At 38.5% G+C, this 22,089-nt stretch overlaps 1 protein-coding gene across 3 annotated transcripts in view; it reads right to left on the reverse strand.

The window, feature by feature from the left end:
* DNAH7 (dynein axonemal heavy chain 7) overlaps positions 1-22,089 on the reverse strand; it is a 266,322-nt gene that overhangs the window by 12,867 nt on the left and 231,366 nt on the right. For 2 of the 3 annotated variants that reach the window (XM_042244009.2, XM_004004780.6), the window contains 6 exons: positions 18,096-18,257; positions 11,399-11,584; positions 9,114-9,251; positions 5,042-5,272; positions 2,260-2,412; positions 319-496 (listed from right to left, as the gene is read on the reverse strand). In XM_042244009.2, the coding sequence (XP_042099943.1) occupies positions 319-496; positions 2,260-2,412; positions 5,042-5,272; positions 9,114-9,251; positions 11,399-11,584; positions 18,096-18,257 (1,048 nt within the window). Of the gene's footprint in view, positions 1-318; positions 497-2,259; positions 2,413-3,958; positions 4,053-5,041; positions 5,273-9,113; positions 9,252-11,398; positions 11,585-18,095; positions 18,258-22,089 lie in introns of those variants that run through there. The other variant, XR_006058804.2, reaches the window with a different exon arrangement.

Genomic DNA, 22,089 nt, shown 5'->3' on the forward strand with positions numbered 1-22,089 from the left:
GAAATCAACTGTATATCAATTATAACAACAAGCCATAAAAAGAAGATTATGGCTGATTATCCCATGTATTGTTAATTTGATGATTACTTTCTAGCCAACATATTGTTTTAGAAATAACTTCAGAATTATAAAGTGTAAAACTGAAACAATGCAAGGGACATATACTCTTTATTCAGATTCATTTCATCCCCATTTTTTTCTTATTCTTGCTCTCTTTTGCTCATTCTGCCTTTTTAACAGCTGAGAAAATTGAGCAAGAAGTGATGTTTTTGTTACGTGTCAAGATATAAGCCAACTCATTCCACTACTGCCACTTACCATCTTCTGGAGCATGCTTGTATTCTTTGTCTTCCATCACTTCATAGTCAAACCCAAGAAGATCAATGGGGATGGTGTGTTTCCTGGCATAGTTTTGCTGGGCACCAGTCAGGAAGGCTTGTGTGAAGAAGAAGCCAGAAAGCCAGAAGACTGGAGGAGGGCCGACCTCGTACCATTGCTGTGGTGTCAAAGCAGAAGTGTCCAGACACTAGAGCCTTTTCCACTTTGAATACAACATAATAAAATTTGCCCTAAATACTCCCCCTATTATTTTCTAGTAAACTAATAAGCTAACACTTGGAGGAATAAAAAGCCAGACTCTCAAAGTTTGAAAAATAGCCAGCATATTCAGCATGTGTTCTGGCGTCAATTTCATATCCATTGCACCAACTTGTGCAATGGTATGAATGCAGATACAAATGACTGTTTTATACATGCCCAGTGATTGTTTGCGGTTTACCAGGCAGTACTAGTGGTAAAGAATCCACCTGCCAATGCAGGAGATGTAAGAGACATAAGTTCGATTCCTGGGTCCAGAAGATCCCCTGGAGGAGGAAATGGCAACCCACCCCAGTATTCTTGCTGGGAGAATCCCATGGACAGAGGAGCCTGATGGGCTATAGTCCACTGGGGTCACAGAGAGTCAGACATGACTGAGTGAGCGCAGAACAGTGATTCTTTCAGAAAAGTTCCCTACAATATTGAGTTTCTAATATACATTGTTGCCTGCTAGATCATGTTTAGTTGAATAAAGGAAGATCCTACAACGTCTGGTTAGATGATGTTTTTTCACTTTTTTCTTCTCTGGTTTATAGTACCCAGTAGAATATTCCTTTAGAAGTTTTTCCTTCTACTTCACTAAAATACAATGACTCCAACATATGAAGACATTATATTGTATAATAAATGCCCAGAAGATACAGGGTAGTGAGAGCTTAAGATCTTTGTAAGTATCAAGATACCTGGGTAATTCTGTTCATATCATATAACAAGTAGTTGAGTACTGACTGACTAAGTGGTAAATTATAGAAGTCAGTCTGAAGAAGTGAATTTGAAGAACTTTCCCCTATAAGCATCCAAGGTAGAGTCAAGAACAGTCTTAATTCTTTAGTACCATGTCAAGTACTACAGAAGGCCTATATTATGGAAGGGGAGTTTAGTCAGTCCATCCCTGGAGAAATTTCCTCACAGGCAATTTTTTATGCATTATATATAGTACTTAGGAAATTAACACTTCTAACAAATAGAACTGTTAATAAGAACATAGTTAAGAACCAATATTGCCAGGTAATTAGGAGGCAGGCCCACTCTACATTTCCAAGACAATTAGCCCACTACTGACTTGGGCTGAAATAGCAATCTAGTGATTTCATGACCTGGAAGAGTGCAGCACAAGGAAGAAATAATTTTCCTTACTAGTCTTGTCTGGCCTTGTAGGATGCTCCATTGTAGGCATCTCTTAAAGCTAAATATTCAATAGAAATATCAACACAGCGAGTCCCTTTTTCTCTTCAAATGTCATTGATTTGAATTCCTAATTTCATTGAACATGAACACCTCTCCTAAAGAAGCTTCTGGAAATTCTACTTCCAATGTTAGTATTTTGACAATTTACTTCAATAGTTACATAAACTGTATGTGATACTGAGTAGTGGTCATTTATGCTTGGGATACACAGAAAAACTAGACAATAATGCTCATTATGGGCTTCCCTGGTGGTACAGATGGTAAAGAATCCACCTTCAATGCAGGAGACCCAGGTTTGATCCCTGGGTCAGGAAGATCCCCCGGAAACAGGAATGGCTACCCACTCTAGCATTCTTGCCTGGAGAATCCTGTGGACAGAGGACCCTGGCAAACTACTGTACATGGAGTCGCAAATCCTAGTGAAGAAAATGAAATCAAAAGAAGCCTAATATATGAGCATTCGGATGAACTCACCTGCAAAAACTTTAGTCTTGCAAGGAAGTCATTCACATAGCTCCCAAGTGGTTTAAGGCTTGGGTATGATTTCCCCATCCACATTCCTGGGATCTTGACATTTAGAATACTGCTAACCACTTCCTCAAGATCTGTAGACATCACTACAAGCCCCTGAAACACATTTAACCATTGTTTGACATGACAGTATTCTAGCATTTAAATAATTTTATAATTAAACTTGTTTACAGTTATGATTAGTTAAGTATAGCAAAAAAAAAGGGAGGAAGAAAAGGTATTTTCTTTGACTCACAAGATGTGGAATCTTTGAATTATTTCTTGGAAAAATATTAACAATTTTAATCTAATCAAATTTTAATAGAAAGTTTTATTGAAATATAAAGAATACTGACATACAGTGTTAGTTTTAGATGTATAACATAATGATTCAATATTTGTGTATATTGTGAAGTGTTCACTACAATAAGCCTAGTTAACATTGATCACCAAACATAGTTATATTTTTGTGTGTGATGAGAACTTTTAAGATCTACTCTCTTAACAACTTTCAAATATGCAATACAGTATTATTGACTGTAGTCACTAATCTGTACATTGTAACTCCAGGACATAGTTTGTAACTAGAAGTTTGTACCTTTTGACTACCTTTACCCATTCTGCCCAGCTTGGAAGATTTTAATCAACACTTGGCTTCTCACTGCCTATTAAGTCACAGTCTAACTTTGACTTAGTTTATTTCTCTATTAAACCGACAACTAACATACCTCTGTCCTGGCCTTCTTAAAAGGATAGTGATAAATATAAAATGAGCAAAATGATAAAAAGTGCTTTGAAAGGTTGAATATCCTGGATTGCAACTGTGAAGTCTAATTGATTTTATCCCATTTTGAAATGTAAAATAGATCATTTTGCTTCACTGCATAATGAAGACTTCCCTTTACCTTTACACTTTAGAATAAAATTGAAGATCCTAACAGATGGTAAAACTTTGAAGCCCTTGAAAATTCTTACATGATCTTGCAACTGGGCCAGTTGCCATCATTTCTGTTTTCTCCATAGCTGACAATATCATTCCAACTAACATACGGAGAAAATTTTAGAGTAAATTTAATGGATTAAACACCCACATTTCCTTTTCCTCATTCTCCAAACCCTGAAACAACAGTAAAGGAATTTATTTCTTAAAAGCATGAGCCTAGGAACTTTCCTAGTGGTCCAGTGGTTAACACTCCATGTTTCCACTGCAGGGGGCACAGGTTCAATCCCTGGTGGGAAACTAAGATCCTGTATGCTGTGTGGTATGGCCAAATCCACCCCCTGAAAACAAAAAATACTACACCTCCAAAAAAACCTCATAAGCCTACAGGTGCAGGAAGAAGCAAAACAATACTGGGAGCTAGAAAGCATGGGACTGTTGGTAGCTGACTTAGTTGTCAGGAGAAACTCAATCCTAAACTGGCAGAGGGCAAAGCTGAGAATCAACTAGGATATTCCAAATATTTGGAATTGATGGCCTTAGCTAGGGAGAAGAAGGTGGTACTAAAATGAAGATTGTTGAGATCTGCCTTAAAAAACAGACTCCTGGGTCTTTCCCCACGAAACTGCACATCACCTACTTTGAATGAAACCTGGAAAGGAAAATGAAGAAACCCTTAGAGGGGAAGAATGCCAGGCTTAGTTGGTGTCAGAATTCCCATACCCAAATTGGGATTTAAGTGAATCCGCATGTATCCGCTGACGAGCTCCCTCAGGCCTCTTTCCCCTTTTATCTTCTAGAATGTGGAAAGCCAGGCCTTCATTTTGAAGGAAGGAAATAGGGAGAATCAGGTTAAGGAGAAACACAAGATATTGAATACTTAGCCAAACAGCCCTGCCAGATCATACCACAGCTGGCCAGATAGACTTCTCTTTCAACAGTAACTCATATCCAACCACTCTCCTCCACATCCACTGCTACTACAAGAAATCAGCTCAGCTGGAAGACCTCCATCTTATAATTGGCTTCTGCCTATGTTTGGGTTTCCCTACAATCCGTTCCACAGAGGTCAGAGCAATCTTTAAAAATACAAAACAGGTCATTTCACTTTATTGCTTAAATTCCTCTGAAGGCCTCCCTTTGCCTTTACACTTTAGAATAGAATTGAAGATCTCAGCCTTGGCCGACAAGGCCATCTCAAGCCTGTGCCTCCCTTTCTCTGTTCTGCTGTCTCCCTTGTGCTCACTCCGCTTGAGCCAAGTCAGCCTTTCCCGTGGTACCCCTCGGCCATGCCAGGCTGCTGCTCTTAGGGCCTTCCTGCTGGCTCAACCCGCTGCCCAAACACTCCATGACCTGCCCCTCCCACCAGGCCTCTCTTCAGAACGGCCTGACTCCAGATGACTGCGTTTCTCACCTCTCACCCTCCACATCCTTACCCCATTTTATTTTTTTCCATAAAATTTACCATTCACTGAAAGTTTATTTGTTAATTGTTTGTCTTCCTCACTAAGGTAAGCTCAGTGAGGGCAGAAGCTTTGTTTTTCTTACCTCTTAACGCTTTCTGCCTTCTTAGCATATATTTCATCCAGCAAATAACTGCTTTATGTACCATACTCTATACTCACTTACCCACTTACTAACTGCCAGCCCCAGAATTCCATATACATTTTAAGGGCAGGGATTTTCTTTCTATCTCAGAACCAAGAAAAGTGCTTTCATAGAATCTGTGCCCAATGCATGCTGGCTGAGTAAATGAATGATTTCTTTATTTCGATGATTTTTTTTTCTTGCTGGACTTGCCCTTACCTTGATTGCTTTCTGGATGTTAATACACGAATCTCTTATGGTCTGCAGCAACTTATTGAACCGTCCCATTTCTTGAACAAGCACTGTGTTCATGCTCTGAGTGTACGTGGTTGGGTATCTCCTCATTGCAGACTCAACGTCAAAGTTGTTTGGAAGTTTACCCAAGATGTCACCAGCAACCTCATCTACCACTTCATCCGATGATTTTGCACCAGCATCTGCTGAACGAGACTGGGAAGAGTTCAAACTATGAATCAGAAATGCTCACCAAGGTCTTAGAATTGCTGGATAGGAAAATTCCTAAAGTAAATTTTATAAGAATGAGTACTACTTTGCTATTTTATCTATGATTCTTCTCCACATAAGACTTATTGAAGTGATGGTTAACAGGCATGGGAATGGAGCTTCAGGAGGAAAACAGCTGTTAGAAGGTTATGTACAATGTTCAATGGCAAAAGGAGGTCTGGAGGAAGCACTGTGCTCTTTGGGAATTGAGGGAAGGGCAGATGCTGTGGACAGAGGGAGCAAAAGCATTCACCATGGTGGGTGGTCAAGTGATGATGGGCATCAAAGCTTAGAAGGAGGAAATCTGGTTTTGCTATGAGAAAGCTTGCCAAAAATATATTTGCTAATAATAACTCTGGTGCCTACTTGTTGCCAAAAGCAGAGATATAGCTTTCTCCTTGAACCCAAGAGGGCACAGAAAATAAGCTCTAATCTTCCAAGCAGTTGGAAGAGTTATAGAGATAGAGCAGACTTTAGTAATTCACACTGGAAGCAAGGAAGGGGAATTTCATTTCAATTTTTATTTCTTATGTTTATAGTAGCACTGTATAAATGAATCTATATTTTCTGAGAAAACCTTTTAAATCCTCAAAATAAATGTGTGTGTGTATGTGTGTGTGTGTGTGTGCATGGAGAGAGAATACGCACTATTAGAATATAAATGAATACATCTCACTTTTTTTCAGCCCCAGGAAATTGTGTTTAGTTTAATTTCAGATTTTATATTTTCTAGTTTCTATATTGGATCTATTCTATACATATTGACAGTAACTTCTACTCGAGTTTCTAGGAAGATTTTTAATGGTACCCTAACACCTTCCTATAAAAATGTGCAATAAAAAATTAATTGTTAGTATTAATTACAAGCTAGAAAAATAACGGGGGGCCTATGCCAATATAATAATCCTTTACCACGATTCCAAAGTACTAGGTTTACAAGCAAATATATAAAACAAATTACAGATAGCAAAGAAGGTAATGAATATTTGGTCAAAACTAATGAAATATCTATTTCTGTTGCATTTGAAGAATGATATGCTGATTTTTATTTGTATTTTGATGTGCATACAATGTACTATAAACTCATTAAAAACATTCCTGTTTTCTAACAAGAGCTGCATCTCCACCAAACCCCCCAACCAGCACCCCCAAAATAAATCCTAGGCCTATAACCCTTCAAAAATGTAAGAAAAATATTTTAGTAACACAAATATTGCTATACCTATTTCTCACACACCAAAATCACACAGTTGGGGAGATACGTTTTAAAAGTAATATCCAACTGATACCGAGAATTAAGAACAAAAGGGTGTTATTTATTTGTAATTATTTAACTTGGGTTCTTTTTTAACCATCTTTTCTTAAGAGTTTTCACAAATACCATTTGAAATCTTCTAACAGTTGTTTTCCTTTTATTGAACAAATAAAGATAAGTGGGATCCATTTTCAAGGAGACATCATGGAATTCAACCTTTCCATTTCTAGTTTAACAATATTTTAGGGCGAAACAATTTTCTTATTCAAAAGCAAGTCTGGCAGTTCAGCATAGGTAAGACAGCTCTGCAAAAGTAACCTCAACCCCACTAGCTCCTCTCACTTCAAAAGACATTTTATTTTAATACACAATGTGAAGGTCCTGTCCTCATGACCTTGCTCTCTAAACCGCTGTTCTGGTCTATTTTGACGCCTCTGAACTGTGGTAAACTCAATGCAGAATCACTGAACTCCTGCCTACCCATTACATTAATTTGTATTTGCCAATCTGATTTGGAGAATATTGAAAGACATTGTTTTATCACATACTGAGAAGACACCCCAAGTGTATTTAAACTTGTTCGACTCTGAGTCCTTTTCTGTTGGAATAAGACCACTGCTTTACGTGTTCTGTAACGTGGCACAGTCCGTCAAGTTTAAAAACAGCCAAAGACGCTGTAAGTCTCCTGTTGCCAGACTACTGCATACTGCATGCACTAATGTTGCTAAAGATCTACGTGTTCTTGTCTGTTTATAAATATGATTTCATGTTCAAGCAATAATTGATCTTAGTGGTATTAACATATAAAATGGATATTAGAATATGGTCTTTGTCCTTTCTGCCTTATTAGCACATGTTATTTTAAAACAGACCAGAGCCAGAAGTTCCATGAACTCTTTCATCTATGATAGCACACTATTTCATTCTCCTAATCTGGTTCTTTACCATTTGAGCCACCAGAGAAGTCTGGTTCTTGGACTCACCTGGTATCTCAGATGGTAAAAAGTCTGCCTGCAGTTCAGGAGACCCAGGTTTGATCCCTGGGTTGGGACGATACCCTGAAGAAGGAAATGGCAACTCACTCCAGTATTATTGCGGGAAAATCCCATGGACGGAGGAACCGGGCAGGCTACAGTCCATGGGGTCGCAAAGAGTCAGACACGACTGAGCGACTTCATTTTCTTTCTTTCAATCCGGTTCTTTAACTTTCTTTCTTTCTTTCCAGTTCTTAGTTCCCCTAGCATCTCTGGTTATCTGCCTTTGAGGTTTATTCCATTTTTAGAAAGAGTATTGCACAGCTTAGAACACAGATTCTGGAGCCAAAACTAGTGGGAGTCAAACTACTTGGCTCAGAGTCCTGGCTTTAAATTGTACTAGCTGACCTTGAGTTAACTACTTATCTTTCTGTGTCTAAGTCTTTTAGCTGTAAAATGGGAATAATTAGCACCTTACCTCACAGGACTGTCGTAAGTATTACACTGTTATGCATAAACCTAAATGGTTTAAATGAACAGTGCTCCCATACAAGAAGCACTATAAAATAATTAATCATTATTATTATTATTACTTTGAGATTCCATAAAAATAAAAAAAGATCAGCTCAAAATCAGTTAGGGGAATAATTTGCTTGATGAATAATCATCCTTAACTTACTAAAATTTCATGCAGTCATTAAGGGAATTCACCATTTGGACTAATTTGCTTTCAGAACTAAAATGAACAAGCATATCTTCTAACAGAAAACAATACAAGAGATGATCTCTTAACAGACAAGTAAGATTAAACATCTTTCATTCAAATGAACTAACCTGTGCCATGGCATGCTGAATCCTGGTGCCTGAAGAGGTCATTCTCTGATGTGCCCTTACATTTATGCTCTCACCAATAGAGTTGCATGTCTCAGAGGCAATAGTTCTCCTAAATCTTTTAATTCATTTCATACTTACTATTATATTTTAAATATTATATAATCTGATAAAATATTGATGTGAAAAGAAACTATGCAAACTAGGTTAAATGTTCTGGAACGTTTGATAAAGATAAGCCATTAAAAATGTTGCATTAGTAAGAGACTAGAAAATTAAATAGGGAAAATTCTAGATGAATTCTGGCATCAAACTGCTTCCAGGCACCTTTGAAAGTCTTCTTCTACTTTAAGAAATTTATAAAGGACATATTATATGTTCTGGGGCATGATTCAAGCCAAGAGAGGCAAAATGGAATTCCTAGCAGCAGAATGATATCAAAGAATACTCAGAGATACTCAAAGAATGCTACTCAAAGAACTGCTGGCAGCAGAATGATACTCAAAGATGCTTTCCAAATCAAAAGCCTGATGAAAACAAAACTCACACATTCATTTACTCTATGTTTAAACTTATCTTTAAGGTACATTTTTTTTTTCTTTTCCTAAAAATGGTTCTCCACTTGAACAGATGGAATTCTGTGCCTGGGCCTCTCCCGTGTGGGCTCATGCTGCTTGGGGACCATCCTTTCCAGCCTCAGAATCCAGTTGCTGCATAGATTACATACCTGTGTGAGAAGAATGTTATCGAACAGCAGTTGAGTTTCTGACTGATCTTTAGTGATATCGGCATTGGCATTCATCCCAAAGATTTCTGGAGCTGGGGTCAGAGGCAGTGTCTTTGTGTATTCAATGTAGCTGTTATGCTGCAAAGATAAATACCAAGGAGCCAGGAGGTTAGAAATCAATTATCCTATAGAGCTTGCTCACTGAAAAGAGGTATTTTCAGTACTCAGGTTGTTGAGTGGATGAGCCTGTGAGACTGGACACTGAATGCTTTCATTTTCTTTCATCCAGAGCCAAAGCATTAAAAAAAAGAGGTGGGGGGAAAATATGGACACATTTAGAAAGAGAAAAAAAATGTCCCACTCAGTTGAAATGAATTTTTAAATGGAGAGAGGAATATCCTGGCTACTTCATTTAGAAATTTCTTCCACAGAAATGTTTCTGTGCTACATTTGCTGATGACTGTTCTTAATTTACCACAGTAGTTTTTTTTCTGCTTTACTCTGATTTCTCCGTTTACTCTTTTATTATGATAAATCCACTTAATTCAGAAAAGTAAAAACTACCTGAGATTTTATCACGAGATAACCACCATTAATATAAATCCTTTATACTCATGCACACATATTTTATATTTACATAAACTTCCAACAAGATTCCATGAGTGTTGAAAGTGTTAGTTGCTCAGTCGTGTCTGACTCTGAGACGCTATGGACTGTAGCCTGCCATGCTCCTTTGTCCATGGATTTCTGTAGGCCAGAATACTGGAGTGGGTAGCTATTTCTTCTCCAGGGGATCTTCCCAACCTAGGGATCCATACTTTTATTTAGAGCACAAGGAACTCTGCTCAATGCTATGTGGTACCCTGGAGGGGAGGGGAGTTTGGAGGAGAATGGATACACGTACATGCGTGACTGAGTCCCTTTATTGTCCACCTGAAACTATCACAACATTGTCAATCAGCCATACTCCAATATAAAATAACAAGTTTAATAAAAAGATTAAAAAAAAAGATTCCATACTTTTCTTGATGCTCATATGTGCTTAGTCGCTCAGTCATATCCAACTCTTTGCAACCCCGTGGACTGTAGCCTGCCAGGCTCCTCTGTCCAAGGGGATTCTCTATGCAAGAATACTGGAGTAGGTTGCCATGCCCTCCTCCAGGGGAACTTCCCGACCCAGGGATTGAACTGAGGTCTCCCACATTGCAAGTGGATTCTTTACCATCTGAGCAACCAGGGAAGATATGTATAATCAGGGAAGGATATGTATAGTTATACACATTCATATATATACATACACAAATATATATACACATATACACACAGTGAGGTGGGGCAATTGGTCATTGATGATTTTTCAATATGGGGCTCATTACACAGCCTGACGTTATCTTGCCATCTTCTTACTTTCCAATTCATCACTGGAAACCCTGTAACCATGACTGCCTGTGTTGACTTGCCCCACCCAATCTGTGACCTGGACTCTGGAGCCGGTGTTTCTCTTCCTCTCTCTCAGTGTCTGCCCTCAGGCAGAACTCATCCAAGTGGATGCGGAGTCGAGGTATGTGCCTCTGTTGCCTGTGGCTGTGTGTGTAACTTTCAATATGTGCCCTTTTGACTTCTGGGAATAAAATGAGAACCAATTTAATTACACTGGCAGTCCCTAGAAGTCTACTGTTGGATAATCTGAAGGCAAATACATCTGTTAGACAGGACTGGAAAAAATAGGAGCCAACAACCTTGGTCTTGTGAAACAAGTGTGATGCTCTGTCCCTTTCTACCTCTGGGATCTTGGGCAAGTCATTTACGTTTAGTGAACTTACTTTCTTACTTGTAAAAGAGAAGGAATAATAGCATCAATGTTAACTCAATGCTCTAAAGAGATAATTACATGTAACTGCTTTGTAAATAATTAAGCATGATCTACATATTAACTATTACTGTTAATACTCTTTTGTAATTCCCTTCTCATGTGCATTTCCATTTTAATTGGGGCCAATGTCTTTTGACCCAAAGGACTGAGTTCACAGTAAGAGAATTTCAGGTCACTGAGGAAGCCATTCTTGGGTGAGGAATGTTTCTGATAGTCCTCACATTACAGCAAACAGGAAACTACTAACTCCGTCTTTGCATAGGGTTTGCTCTGTCCCTGTAAGACTGAAGAACACAAAATGGTTAACCAAAAAAAAAAAAAAAAAAAGCCTCTGGGGGAGAAAAAAATCACCATATCAGAGGAATTTCATGCTTTACTGCTTTCAGTTTTCTGGAAGAACATATGTACTTACATCCCCAGCAGGAGGCGCAAAATAGATGCCACTGGAGTCGAATTTATAGTGCGGATTCTGAACTAATTCCGGGTTGAAGAATTTGTTTAGGATGCTGCGCAGCGTGCGCCGGTCCCAGTCGTCAGTCACGCGGCCGCCGTAATTGCACTCGCCGGTCATGTAGCGTAGGGCGTCGTAGGGCAGGTCCTGTAGGAGAGCTCAAGTTGCTCAACCAGGCAAGACTTAGCAGTCCCACATCATACAGAACCGTGTTTCTTGTTTGCTCACGTTATTAAACAGTTTACAAAACATTGGCATCACCACAGTTTCCCTTTATATGTTCGCTTCCCAGCTAAGTTGCTGCCATTTTCCCCAGGGTCTCTTTTTTTGTGGTCTGTCATTTTCAATCCGTCAGTGCAAAGAAAAGAAATCCTCTATAACTTGAGATAAAGCGATATTGCTCAGTCATGTCCGACTCTTTGTGGAATGCAGCCTACCAGGTTCCACCATTCATGGGATTTTCCAGGCAAGAGTACTGGAGTAGGGTGCCATTTCCTTCTCCCAGAGATCTTCCTGACCCAGGGATTGAACCCGAGTCTCTGGTAGGCATTGTAGGCAGACGCTTTACCGAGTGAGCCACTAGGAAAGATCCATAACTTGTGAACTCATCTACTATTTGGCCAGCATTAGTGCACCACCTACTATGTGCCTGATACAAAATAAATTAGAACATAATCCCATCCTTGAAAATCTACCACTGCTAAGTGACAGTAGCAGTAGCAAGTGACGTTCAAAACCAATCAAATCTGAGATAATCAGTTTTAATATCCTTCACCACCGTTTTATACCTGTATATACTGATATTTTGGCAATTGGAATCATACTGTATGTACAATTTTGCATATAATTTTTCACCAAATCTCATATTATATATTTTACTGTTCCTTAAAATAGTATATGAAAATACTATCTTAATAATCATATTCTAATACTGAAGACTTTAGTGGCTCCTAATTTTCTACTTTGTTAACTTATGTTTCACTAAATATACGTTTCTTAAATTTTCTAATGATTCTTTAGTCTAGATTCCTAAAAAGGAAATTACGTCAATGGAAAGGAATTTATAAAAAGCAATTGATTAATGTATCAAACTACTTTCCTGAAAGACTGTAGCAACTGTAGTTGCTAAAACAGTTCTAAAATCTTTGCTAATTTGATTGCCCCAAAATAATTAATATTATGTTCATTTGCACTTTCCAGAATACTAATAAAATTTATGATTTTTTAATTTCTAATAACATTTGTTCTTCTATGAAGTAGCCTCCCATCCATTTTTTCAATTAAAGTTGTAATAGTTTTATTTTATTTGTATAAACTCTTATAAATTGACCTCTATCAAATTTGTAGAGATATTTTTCCCTGTTACTTTGCTTTTTTATTGTATTCACTAGTATACATAATTTCTAAATGTTTATGAATGCAAATAAACTGATTTTTCATATTGCAATTTTGTTTAGCTTAGCCATAAATACTTAGATGTGTTGTGCTTAGTTGCTCAGTTATGTCCAACTCTTTGTGCCCCCAAGCTTCTCTGTCCGTGGGGATTTCCAGGCAAGGATACTGGAGTGGGTTGCCATGCCTTCCTCCAGGGGATCTTCCTGACCGAGGTCTCCTGCATTGCAGGCAGATTCTTTACCAGATGAGCTAACAGGGAAGCCTAAATACTTACATACCCACCAGTAATATAAAGAATTCTCTCTCACTGCTCACAACAAAACTGAGTGTTATCGTTTAGATAAAATGATAATTAAGCAATATAATTGTTTTTAATTTTTAAATTAATTTTTGAGATATAATTGACATATAACATATTTGTTTCAAGTATGCCACATAATGATTTGGTATTTGTATGTACTGTGAAATGATAATAACAAGCTCATTTAACATTCATCATCACAGTTACAAAAATTTTTTGCGTTGAAAACTTTTAAGATCTGTTTTCTTTAGCCACTTTCAAATATGCAGTATAGTATTAACAATAGTCACCATACTGTATGCTACATATCTTAATTTTATTTTCGATACTGACAGTTGAGAAATATTTATTCGCCATTTGTATTTCTTATTGTTAAATAATCCACTTTTTTCTTTTAAGTGTTTTCTTCACATAAATGAATATCTTTTTTCTTATTATTAAAAGCTCTATTAAGATACAGGATCAGTTTGTTATACAAATTTTAGATATTTTCTCCAAGTCATCTTGTCTTTTATTTTTATGATGTTTAATTGTTTATGGCTTTTTATTATAGCAATGTTTTTAAATGTTTGCTACTAAAATATAGAAATTTTTTACTTTAGGATATTTTCCTATCTTTTTTAAAAATTGTTCTACACATCTTTCTGCAGTTATTTGCTAAAGGTTTAAGTGTATACATTGTACATCCCAGTGATCCCACTTTGAGGAATCCCTTCAACAGAAAAAAATAGCTCTTGGGAAGAATAGGTGGTACTAATTTCAAAGGAAGAATTTACTGAATTCAGGGTTGGGAATTTTGAGACTAGTTCTTTGGTAGAACTGGAAGAGAAGGTAGTGAATTTAGAACACCTCAGGACCAAGACCTGGTCGAGAAACAAGCAGAAGCAGGAGGGAGAAGCCGGCGTGGTGATGAGGGGAGTTTGCAGATGCAGGCACTGCTTGGGTTTGCCTTGCTGATAGGTCATAAAACTGTTTAAAAAAAAAACTCCTGCACAAATTAAATAGTTAATATATGAGGATGAGCTGGCCCCTGGGAGTGCTTTGTGAGGCAGACATAAAATGACATCTGAAGAGGGAAGAATTTGATTTACGTATAAAGAGTTAAACCTCCCAACATTCCCCTGAGAACTGATGGGTACACTGGTGTTTATCTCAGCTGCTTCATCACAACAGGGACAATCAATCAAACCCAGGAATGTGTTCTCCTAGAGGCCCAGGTCCATCGTCTGGGGTTGTAGAAATAGCAGCTGTATGCTGGGACTGCTTCCTTGCTCCGTTGTAACAAGAAGGTTGAGACCATGGACTGGGAGAGAGTATAGAACCAGGCAACAAGTATGCAAGGTTATGTTGATATATGAAGTTACTCATTTGAACTCTGCTTATTATTGAATAGTGGAGGGCTTCCCTCGAAGCTCAGTTGGTAAAGAATCATTCTGCAATACAGGAGATCCAGGTTCAATTCCTGGGTTGGGAAGATCCCCTGGAGAAGGAAATGGCAACCCACTCCAATATTCTTGCCTGGAGAATCCCATGGACAGAGGAGCCCAGCAGGCTACTGCTCATGGGGTCACAAGAGTCAGACATGACTTAGCGACTAAACCATCACCACCATTATTGAATAGTAAGAAATGAAAAGGAAATAAAATCCTGATAGTCAAAAAGGAGAAGCTGTGTATGCAGCCACTGAGACAAAGATTTATACTATGGTTGTTTACAACATATGTGAGTAAGAACAGCGAGCTGAAAATGATATGCAAATATGATTATGTTTTTAAAGAAAATTTGTGCATATACTATATATATGTATATATGTTAACTATTTGTGCACAAGAAGAAGTCTGGACAGGCCCTACTGTGAAACTGGTTGCTTTGGGGTGAAGTTACGGTGACAGTGAGGGGTGGGACTTTTATTCACACATAGTCATACACACACAATGACATACACACACCTCTGGGAATTACCCATCAGCCAAGTACATTATATATACCTACTTGCATTTTCTTCTTTTATAATTTTTCTTATTTACTTTAAAAATTAATATGTATATAAAGAATTCATACAGCTCAATAACAAAAACCAAATGATCTGATTAAAGGATGGACAGAGGATCTGAATAGATATTTTTCCAAAGAAGACATACAGGTGGCCAACAGGCACATGGAAAGATACTCAGCATCACTAATCACCAGGAAAATGCAAATCGAAATCACAATGAGATGTTCTTTCACATCTGTCAGAATGGCTATTATCAAAAGACAAGAAATAATACATATGTTGGTGGTAATGTAAATTGGTGCAGCCATTATGAAAAACAGTATGGAGGTTGCTCAAAAAATGTTTTGAAATCGAACTACCATATGACCCAGCAATTCCACTTCTGGGTATTTATTCAAAGAAAATGAAAGCACTAATTTGAAAAGCTATATACACCCCTATGTCTATTGCAGCATCATTTAAATAGCCAAGACATGGAAGCAATGTCAGTGTTCATTGATGGATGAATGGACAAAAGAGATGTGGACTAGATGTGGAATACAAATAGAATACTACTCAGCCATAAAAAGAGTGCAGTCTTGCCATTTGTGACAAAATGAATGGATCTTGAGGGTATTAAACAAAATAAGTGAGATAAGACAAATACCGTATGATTTCACTTAAATGTAGGATCTTGAAAAACATGAACAAAACAAAACTTATAGATACAGAGAATAGACGGATGACTGCCATGGGGCAAGGGGTTGTGGGGAAGGCAAAATGGGTAAAAGAGACTAAGACACACATTCCAGTTATAATTCGTGGGGATCTAAGTACAGCATCGTGACATTAGTAATATCATATTGCAAATTTGATAGTTGCTAAGAAAGTAAATTTTAAAAGTTTTCATCACAAGAAAAAAATTTTTTTAGTTCTATGGTGACAGATAACTAGAAGTATTGTGGTAATCATTTTGCAGTATATACAAAGGTTTAATCATGTTGTATACGTGAAACTAATAGACTGTTGCAGGTAAATTGCACTTCAATACAAAGAACAAAATTTTGATTGCTGAAGAAGAATTCCATTAGATTCAATATCAAAGGGAACATTCCTCAAAAAAACATCTCCCTGTATGTCTGGATGGCTTTTATGAGATGAGTGCATAGCAGTTTTGTTCGGTTGGTTGTATGATTAATCTGTTCGAGGAACGGGAAGTACTGCTCAATTGTCATTTAACAGTAGGAATCCCGTCAGTCAGCCCTAGATGTCAGTGAGAGAGCCCCATAGCATTTGCTATGATAGACAATTCCTGATGTTCCTTATTCACTCAGTGTGCTCTCTCTCCTTTTCTTCTGGCTTTTCTGTCTGCACTTTTCATTTCTCCCGTCCTCTCTCCTACTACTGATATTGGATGCTCACCAGCAGTCAGGCTTTAGCTCATTTCTACTCTACAAGGCCTTTCTTTTAAATCTCAGGTGTTCTCAGGCTTCTCCCTACACATTAACAATTTACAGCTTTCTATTCGTGCTTTCTTTCCCCGGGCTTTATATCTATATGCCAAAAGCCTATCAAATATCACGGTTATCAACCTAGTCATCTCAGATGTATAAAATGTACAAGACTAAATTATTTATCCACTCAACCATCCCCATTTCACTAACGCATCTGCTATACAACTATTAATTCCTGGTACTATTTCCTGTCTGGATTAATCAGTGGATGGACCACCAATTGAGACCTAAAATCTAACATTAAGAGACTTCTTCCTATCCCTTTACCATTTAATATTTAGGTCATTTCAATCCTTGTCCCTACATATCTATTATATCTCTTCCACATTTCCCATCCTAGTCCAAATGATTTGGTTTAAACTCTCAGCATCTCTTGCATGGGTACTGTGATGGTCTGTATTAGTTCCCTAGGCCTGCCAATAGATGGCTTAAAATAAGAGAAATTCATTGTCTGATAGTGCTGGATGCTAAAAGTTTGAAATCAAGGTGTTGGCAGGGCCACACTCCCTCCAAAACTTCTAAGAGGATCTTTTCTTGCCTCTTTCAGCTTCTGTAGCCCCAGGTGTTCCTTAGTTTGTCACTGCATAATTCTAATCTCTGCCTCTGGCTATCTTTTCTGTGTACCCAAATGTTACCGCTATAAATGATACACACACACACACACACACACACACACACAGTATTTTAAAATTTCATATTCAGTTCAGTTCAGAGAGACAGAGACAGAGCAGGGAGAGCAAGGGGGAAAAATGTGGTTGATATGACAACATGACACTGTGGGGCTTCTTCCCAGGATCTGTAACTCATGTTAACACCACTGGCTTAAGTAGTTTGTCTGATCTGGGACAAATAGCCCAAACTCTAGAAAAATAGTATTATGACATTTCCCTCAAGATAAAGCCATGAACAGAGGGAAATCAGTCTGTTTTTTTTTTTCCATTTTGGAGACTGGCTGATGTATGGTCTTCCCAAACCCTTTACGAAATACATACAGTATGATCACTTTTCAAATTGCCATAGGTGTTTATGTATCAAAATAAATGATAAAATACAGATTGTTAACAGATAAACTGACATCTTAACTACCTACTAGGGCATTTATAATATCCTATTACAACAAAATCCTATTTAAAAAAACTTTGGGAAACTATCCTGCTATTCATTATTTTCTCCCTCATGGAAAAATCCTCTTGTTTATTTGTTTAAACAAAAATAAACTGCACAGGAACAATTTTAAAGTCCAAGGAGACAACAACCTTGTTTTAAGGCTGCAGTAGCTGATACAGCTTCTCATTGCTACCTAGGTCCCACCTCTGTGGAGCACTGCCATACATTCAGAACCCTGTTAGCTAATGCATATTCTGCTATTCATTCTATAAAAGGAGAAATTAATCAGACATCCTTGCTCACTGTACAAACACTCTGTGATAAAGTGCACAACAGGTAGTGTCCTTGCTAAAACTGTTATAGTACCTCATACTGATTGAGGAACATGTGCAGCTGCTGTACGCTGATTCTGAGATCAGTCTCGTTGAACTCATAAGGAATATTCCACCCCAGGGGGCCGAACTTCCGTCTCTCTTGTACCAAAGCATGAAAGAAACAGAGGCCATATAGTAGTTTCTTGAATTCCTCCTGTAATGAGAAGAAATGGTATAGCATCATTCTTTCTTCCCCCAAATTGCATTATGCTTATCATACTTTAAAATCAAAGTAATTACTTTTGCTGATAAATATATCCATGTCAAAGTGAAACTAAAACAGAATTAACTTTTTCACTGGCTATTTAGGCAAAAATATGCTCATTTGTATACATGTTCAGTTGACACACACAGCTATGTACACCAGGTTTCAGAAAGTATAGTGAGCTTGTCTAATTCAATGTTACCTTATATATATATGTATGTGTGTGTGTGTGTGTTTGAAGTCACTCAGTCGTGTCCAACTCTTTGCAACCCCATGGACTGTAGCCCACCAGGCTCCTCTGTCCATGGGATTCTCCAGGCAAGAATACTGGAGTGGGTTGCCATTTCCTTCTCCAGATATATGTATATATACATGATTTTGGAGGATTTCAACTTAAGCACTGCAAAGCAAAAACTATGAATTCCAATGTTTGTTCCCAGATCACCATGGAGAAATTTCAAAGGAGATAGTTCAAATCAATTGAGAAACTCTAACAAGCACTTTTGGATTGAAGTTTTGGGCAGCCTCACAGTGTTTATGTTACTACAGAAGTCCTATGTGCATGCGTGTGTGCATGCTGAGTCACTTCAGTCATGTCCAACCCTATGTACTATAGCCCTCCAGGCTCCCCTGTCTATGGGATTCTCCAGGTAAGAATATTGGGGTGGGTTGCCATGCCCTCCTCCAGGGGATCTTCCCGACCCAGAGACTGAACCCACATCTCCTGTGTCTTCTGCATTGGCAGGTGGATTCTTTACCCCCAAGCCACCTGAGAAACCCATAAAAGTTCTAGAGTCACTGTCAAACACACATTCCGTGTTGATTCAGAACTCAGAAGGTACAATGCAATATGTTAATTATTTGTACCCTCCACAAGGATATAAAAATGGTCAAACTAGAGCCTGATAAAGGATTTGTGAAGAGATTTCCTTGGAAAGTGCAGCTGCTGTACTGGGAGTCCCCTTGTCCTTATATCCAGGAAGAGGAGAGGGGTGTGTTGGGCCCAAGCTACCAAGAAAGAATTCATGGGGCCACTCAGAGAGTTGATACATATACCCTGCATCTGGGATAGAGTGCTGCTGCTGCTGCTGCTAAGTCACTTCAGTCATGTCTGACTCTGTGCAACCCCATGGATGGCAGCCTACAAGGCTCCCCTGTCCCTGGAATTCTCCAGGCAAGAACACTGGAGTGGGTTGCCATTTCCTTCTCCAATGCATGAAAGTGAAAAGTGAAAGTGAAGACACTCAGTCATGTCCAACTCTTAGCGACCCCATGGACTGCAGCCTACCAGGCTCCTCCATCCATGGGATTTTCCAGGCAAGAGTACTGGAGTAGGGTACCATTGCCTTCTCCATGGGATAGAGTGGAAAAATGCAAAATTCATGCCTAGGAGTATGGAGCAGCCTATGGCCTCGGACTGTGGACTTTGGTGCAGAAATCATTAGCTCTCCTTCACATGGTGGGCCAATCTGGAGTGAATCCCAAGGAGTGGACAGGGAGCTGGACTAGGAATGTCAGCCAGTAGTCATTTCAGTGATTTTCTTCTCAAGGGGACTTGTGTCATGGGGCAAGGAAATCCCAACAGTAAGAGCCGGTATGAAGTGAAGGCTGGAGAACCAAAGGCTGAGAGGAAACAGCCAGATGAAGGGGAGGTGTTGCCGAGGGTGATGGAGGCACAAAGAAGTCAAGCAGCAAAGGGAGCCAAGGAAGAACCCCGGAGAGAACTCACAAGGCAGAAACAGTCAGCTTCACATCCCAGCCAAGTCAAAAGAGCTCCAGGCACATGGCAAGATGTTCAACACTGCTAATGATTAGAGAAATGTACATCAAAACCACAATGCAGTATTACCACCTCACATAGTCAGAATGGCTATCATCAAGAAGACAAGTAACAAACGCTGGAGAAGGTGTGGAGAAAAGGGAACCCTTGTACACTGTTGGTAGGAATGTAAATTGGTAGAGCCACTATGGAAAACAGTACGGAGGTTCCTTCAAAAATGAAAAATAGAACTACCATATGATCCAGCAATTCCACTTATGGGTATATATCTGAAAGAAAAAGAAAATTCTAACTCAAAATGATATAATGCATGCACGCTATTTACAATAGGGTTCATAGCAGCCCTATTTACAACAGCCAAGACATGGAAACAACCCAGGCTTCCATCAACATATAATTGGCTTAAGAAGATATGATGTATACATATACACAATGGAGTATCACTCAGCCACGAAAAGAATGAAATATTGCCATTTGCAGCAACATGGATGAAATTAGAAAATATTTTACTTAGTGAAATAGCTCAGAGAAAAACAAATACAGTATGATATCACTTATATATGGAATCTAAAAAATTAAACAAGTGAATCTATCTACAAAACAGAAACTGACTCACAGACACAGAAAACAAACTAATGGTTATCAAAGAAAAGGGGAAGGAGTATGGGATCAACAGACACAAACTATTAAACATAAAATAAACATAAATCTCCCTGGTGGCTCAGGTAATAAAGAACCTGGTTGCAATGCAGAAGACCCAGGTTTGATCCCTGGGGGAAGATCCCCTGGAGAAGGAAATGGCAACCCATTTCAGTATTCTTGCCTGGAAATTCCATGGACAGAGGAGCCTGGTGAGCCACAGTTCATGTGTCACAAAGAGTCAGATATGGCTGAGTGACTAACACTTTCACTTTCAAACATGAAATAAGCAACATGGATTTACTACATAACACTTAGGAATTATATTCATTATCTTATAATAAACTACAATGGAATATAACCTGAAAAAAACGTAATCATTTTGCTGTATACCTGAAACTAGCACAGTATTATAAATACACTATACTTCAACAAAAAAAGAGAATGATGCCAACTCCATCCTTTTTCCCCTACAGTGTGAAGCCTCACCAGGCTCAAGGTGAGATACTAGAGAGCAGAAACCTGTTTTCAATAAAAGTTAAAATATCAATTAATATATCATGTTGCACTTTCTGACTTCTGATTCAAGAGTGGCTCTGCAGTTTAAAATGACTCTAGGTCATTTAATTACCTGACACTAATCAGGAAAGCCAGGTGACTGCCCAAAGTTTTAACCAAGGGCAGGGTGAAGGTTACCCCCGTGGAATAAAATCAAAAGGGAAAGTGTGAGATGAGCAGAAAGGAGCATAAGTTTAACCACAGAGGGGGGAGAAGCGAAGTTAAACATGCTGTGCTGATTCTGCAAGTCTTCTGGATATAGTAGAGAACTGAGCAAATCAATAAATGCGTTGAGGTGGGAGCCAGGCTTCTCACTACTGAAGAAGGGACAAGTGAATACGGAATGAGGAAAAGCTGGAAAGAACCCAGGGTAGAGCAACAGAAATTGGAGGTATTGGTAGGAACTTGTTACTTCTAAAACGTGTATATGAATGTCTGTGTGCACGGGGTTGTCTGTACGCACTATATGTGTGTATGCAGATTTGCATACACATATTGTGAGTACATGTATATGTTTCAAAGTTCTCTCTAAAAAGATATACAGATGACTAACAAACACATGAAAAGATGCTCAACATCACTTATCAGAGAAATGCAAATCAAAACCACAGTGAGGTACCATTTCACGCCAGTCAGAATGGCTACGATCCAAAAGTCTATAAGCAATAAATGCTGGAGAGGGTGTGGAGAAAAGGGAACCCTCTTACACTGTTGGTGGGAATGCAAACTAGTACAGCCACTATGGAGAACAGTGTGGAGATTCCTTAAAAAACTGGAAATAGAATTGCCTTATGACCCAGCAAT

The sequence above is a fragment of the Ovis aries genome, chromosome 2 (assembly GCF_016772045.2).
Source record: "Ovis aries strain OAR_USU_Benz2616 breed Rambouillet chromosome 2, ARS-UI_Ramb_v3.0, whole genome shotgun sequence".
In the NCBI taxonomy this organism is placed as follows: Eukaryota; Metazoa; Chordata; class Mammalia; order Artiodactyla; family Bovidae; genus Ovis; species Ovis aries.